The sequence below is a fragment of the Brassica napus genome, unplaced genomic scaffold (assembly GCF_020379485.1).
Source record: "Brassica napus cultivar Da-Ae unplaced genomic scaffold, Da-Ae ScsIHWf_244;HRSCAF=412, whole genome shotgun sequence".
Taxonomy (NCBI): domain Eukaryota; kingdom Viridiplantae; phylum Streptophyta; class Magnoliopsida; order Brassicales; family Brassicaceae; genus Brassica; species Brassica napus.
Window position 1 is genome coordinate 37,501 of NW_026015780.1, and position 3,778 is coordinate 41,278.

The 3,778-nt window shown below is 47.7% G+C and overlaps 1 protein-coding gene across 1 annotated transcript; it reads right to left on the bottom strand.

Moving 5' to 3' along the window:
• Positions 1-368: 368 nt before the first annotated feature.
• On the bottom strand, positions 369-1,001 carry LOC125601120. The gene has a single exon (XM_048773493.1). It carries the CDS (start codon positions 999-1,001, stop codon positions 369-371), a length of 633 nt encoding a protein of 210 aa, XP_048629450.1.
• Positions 1,002-3,778: the final 2,777 nt, after the last annotated feature.

Sequence of the window (3,778 nt, forward strand, 5' to 3'; positions counted from 1 at the left end):
CCATCTAACCAAACCACCATAACCGTCCTAGAAACCGCTCGACCATCCAGGACATGAACACTCGGCCCAGCTGAGTTGAGCTGACTGCTAGCTGGTCCCAGCTGAGTGAGGTAGTCCTTCTAGCTCCACGAGCTGATGCATACTGACTGATCTCCCATTGAGCTTCCCTGAGCTGCCCAAGCTCGGCCGCTGTCCCGTCCAGCTCCCACATCACTCGTCCAGCTCTGTTAAACCCATTCTTTCTTCACCCTGGTTAAGTCTCAACACTTTGATGCCCTTAACTCTATGTCTGAGCCATGATACGCTTGTCTACTGGTCTAATGACCTGACTGGTGCATCTCCCCAGACCATGGCTCATCCCAACGATCCTATCTCGGACTGGGGACATGAGAAGTCTCCCCCACTTGGGATGGATTCGTCCTCGAATCCTCATCATGTGTTTCCTTGGGGACCACCTGATCATACCACTCAGGATACTCGGCCTTCATCCTTGCCTCTGTTTCCCAAGTGATTACATCCTTGCCATTGTATTCCCACACGACCTTGATCATGGGAATGGTCTTCTTCCTTGTTGTCTTTTCTGCTCGATCCACTATGCGGACCGGCCTCGTCTCTAGAGTCAGATTCTTACCCAAATCTGTAGGGATCTCGTGTAGGACTATGTCCTGATCAGACAAACATTTTCGGAGTTGGGACACATGAAACATGTTGTGGAACGCATCCATGGCTGGTGGCAGTTCCAACTTATAAGCCACAGCCCCAACTCTTTCTATGATTCTGAACGGACCCAAGTACCTAGGGTCTAGTTTTCTTCTGCCAGAAACTATAGCCCTCCCTTTGAATGTGATCATCTTGAGATATACCAAGTCTTCAACTTCAAACTCAATATGTTTCCTTCGTCTATATGCATAACTCTTTTGACGATCCTGTGCTTCTTTCATTTTCTCCTTTAAGAACCTTATTTTCTCGGTGGTTTCTTCCACTATCTCAGGACCCAACATGCTCCTCTCCCCCACTTGGGTCCAGCATAATCGCGTCCTGCAAGGCCGTCCATACAGTGCTTCATAAGGTGACATCCCAATGCTAGTGTGGAAACTGTTGTTGTAGGCAAACTCGACCAAGGGTAGATGCTTTTCCCATGAGTCGCCCCAATCCAACACCACGGCCCTTAACATGTCCTCCAATGTCTGGATTGTCCTCTCTGACTGCCCATCCATCTGAGGATGATAGGCTGTGCTCATGTTCATTCTTGTTCCTAAGGCTTTTTGAAAAGCCTGCCAGAAGTAAGAGGTGAACCTAGAGTCTCTGTCCGAGACAATACTAGCCGACACTCCATGCAGACGTGCTATCTTCTCGCCAAGTAAATCCTCACGATCTGATCCACTCCATCTCCTTTCTGCATTGGTAAGAAGTGGGCCGACTTGGTTAGTCTGTCAACCACCACCCAAACCGCATCCTTTTGGTTCCTGGTCGTAGGAAAATCGGTCACAAAATCCATTGTGATGTGATCCCACTTCCACTCTGGTATTGGGAGATTCTAGAGCATACCATTGGGCACTTGATGTTCGGCCTTCAGAAGCTGGCAAGTAGGACACCTCGCCACCCACACGGCTGTTTTCATCCTTACCCAGTGATAGTACCTTTTTAAATCCCTATACATCTTATTCAGCCTGGGTGGACTGAGAACTTTGACTTATGAGCCTGACTCATAATCTCTTCTTTAAGCCCCTTGCTGTTTGGAACACTTACTCGGCCATTCACCAAGATTGTTTCGTTGCTTGTGATCTGATACTCCGTCTTATCGTTAAGAGCCACTTTTTGCAAGTTCTCATCCAAACTCTTGGCTGCTGTATCCTGGTAAGTAGATCGGCCTGATCCACTTCCTCGAATCCCAATGGCTCATCACGTCCAACCAAGGAATTTAGATGTAGTGACCGAACCATCCCTTCTAGTTCATCCGCTTCTCTTTCGGCCGAGACATCTGCCCTTCTCCGGCTTAAGGCATCAGCCAATAGGTTAGCCTTGTCTAGATGGTATGATATGTCCAGATCATAATCAGAAACATACTCAATCCATCTTCTTTGTCTCAAGTTCAACTCAGGCTGAGTGAAAATGTACTTCAAGCTCTTATGATCAGTGAGAATCTGGACTTTGGCTCCGTACAGATACGATCTCTATATCTTCAAAGCAAACACCACGGCCGCCATCTCTAGATCATGGATCGGATAATTCCCTTCATGCTTTCTCAGCAGTCTCGAAGCATAAGCAATCACCTTCCCATGTTTCAGGACGCACCCCATCCCAGTGATGGACACATCCGTATAGACCACATAAGGTTGATCTCCCTCCGGCAATACCAATATTGGTGCATTCGTCAGCATATCCTTTAGAGCTGAAAAACACTTCTCACACCCTTCATTCCAGGCAAACTTCACATCCTTGCCTGTAAGTCGTGTCATGGGTTGAGCCAAACTGGCAAACCCCTTGACATACTTTCTGTAGTAGCCGGCCAGCCCTAGGAAACTCCTAACCTCAGTAGCATTCCTAGGCTGTGGCCAATCTCGTATAGTCTGAACCTTCTCCGGATCTACTGACACGCCCTGATCAGACACAATGTGTCCGAGGAACCCAACGCTCTTCTGCCAGAAACTACACTTGCTTAGTTTGGCAAAGAGTTTTTGTTCCCTCAAACGTCCTAGTACGGCCCTGAGATGCTTCTCATGGTCTTCCTTGTTTCTGGAATATACAAGTATGTCATCTATGAAGATGATTACAAATTCATCCAAAAAATCTCGAAAGATACCATTCATCTTCTTCATGAATGCAGCTGGTGCATTGGTTAGACCAAATGGCATAACCACAAACTCATAGTGGCCATACCTGGTCCGGAACGCCGTCTTCCTGATATCATTAGGCTCAATTGGGATCTGATGATACTAGGCGAAATCAATCTTGGAAAACCATTTGGCCCCTTTGAGCTGATGCAACAGCTAATCAATTCTGGGTAATGGGTACTTGTTCTTCACAGTAACCCTATTCAACCCTCGGTAATCAATACACAGCCTGAAGCTACCAGCCTTTTTCTTCACAAAAAGAACTGGTGCTCCCCAAGGCGAGACACTTGGTCGTATGAACCCTTTGTCCAACAACTCTTCCAGTTGCTTCTTTAGCTCGGCCATCTCGACCGGAGCCATACGATATGGACTTTTGGACATTGGGGCCGTCCCTGGTTCTAGTTCTATTATGAACCGGCCAGCCCTATCAGGGGGAATGCCCTGTAGTGCCCGAAACACATCCTCAAACTCTTTAACCAGCGGAATCCCGTCCGGGTCACCAGCCCCTACAACCTCCTTAGTGGCGATTGTGACCAAAAAGGCTTCACAACCCTTCTCAAGCATCCGTTCCACTTGGACTGCTGATATCACTAAGCATCCAGAGGTCAGACGAATACCTTCGAACCTGATCGGGGGTCCACACCCAGTCCCAAAATGCACCCTTCCTCTGTGACAGTCCAGAGTAGCCTGATTCTTTCCAAGCCAGTCCATGCCTAATATCACCTCATGATTCTTAAGGCAGACCACAACCAGATCCATAGGCATAACTCTATACTGGATCACTATTGGGATATCCTTTACTCGCCCTAATGAATGCATTACTTGCCCACCGGCCGCTTCACTATGCAAGGATCATCCTCCGTTCCCATCTGGAACAACCCTTTTCCAATCATATCTGGGCTCACAAAGCTGTGAGTAGCTCCAGTATCAAACAGTATGTGTGT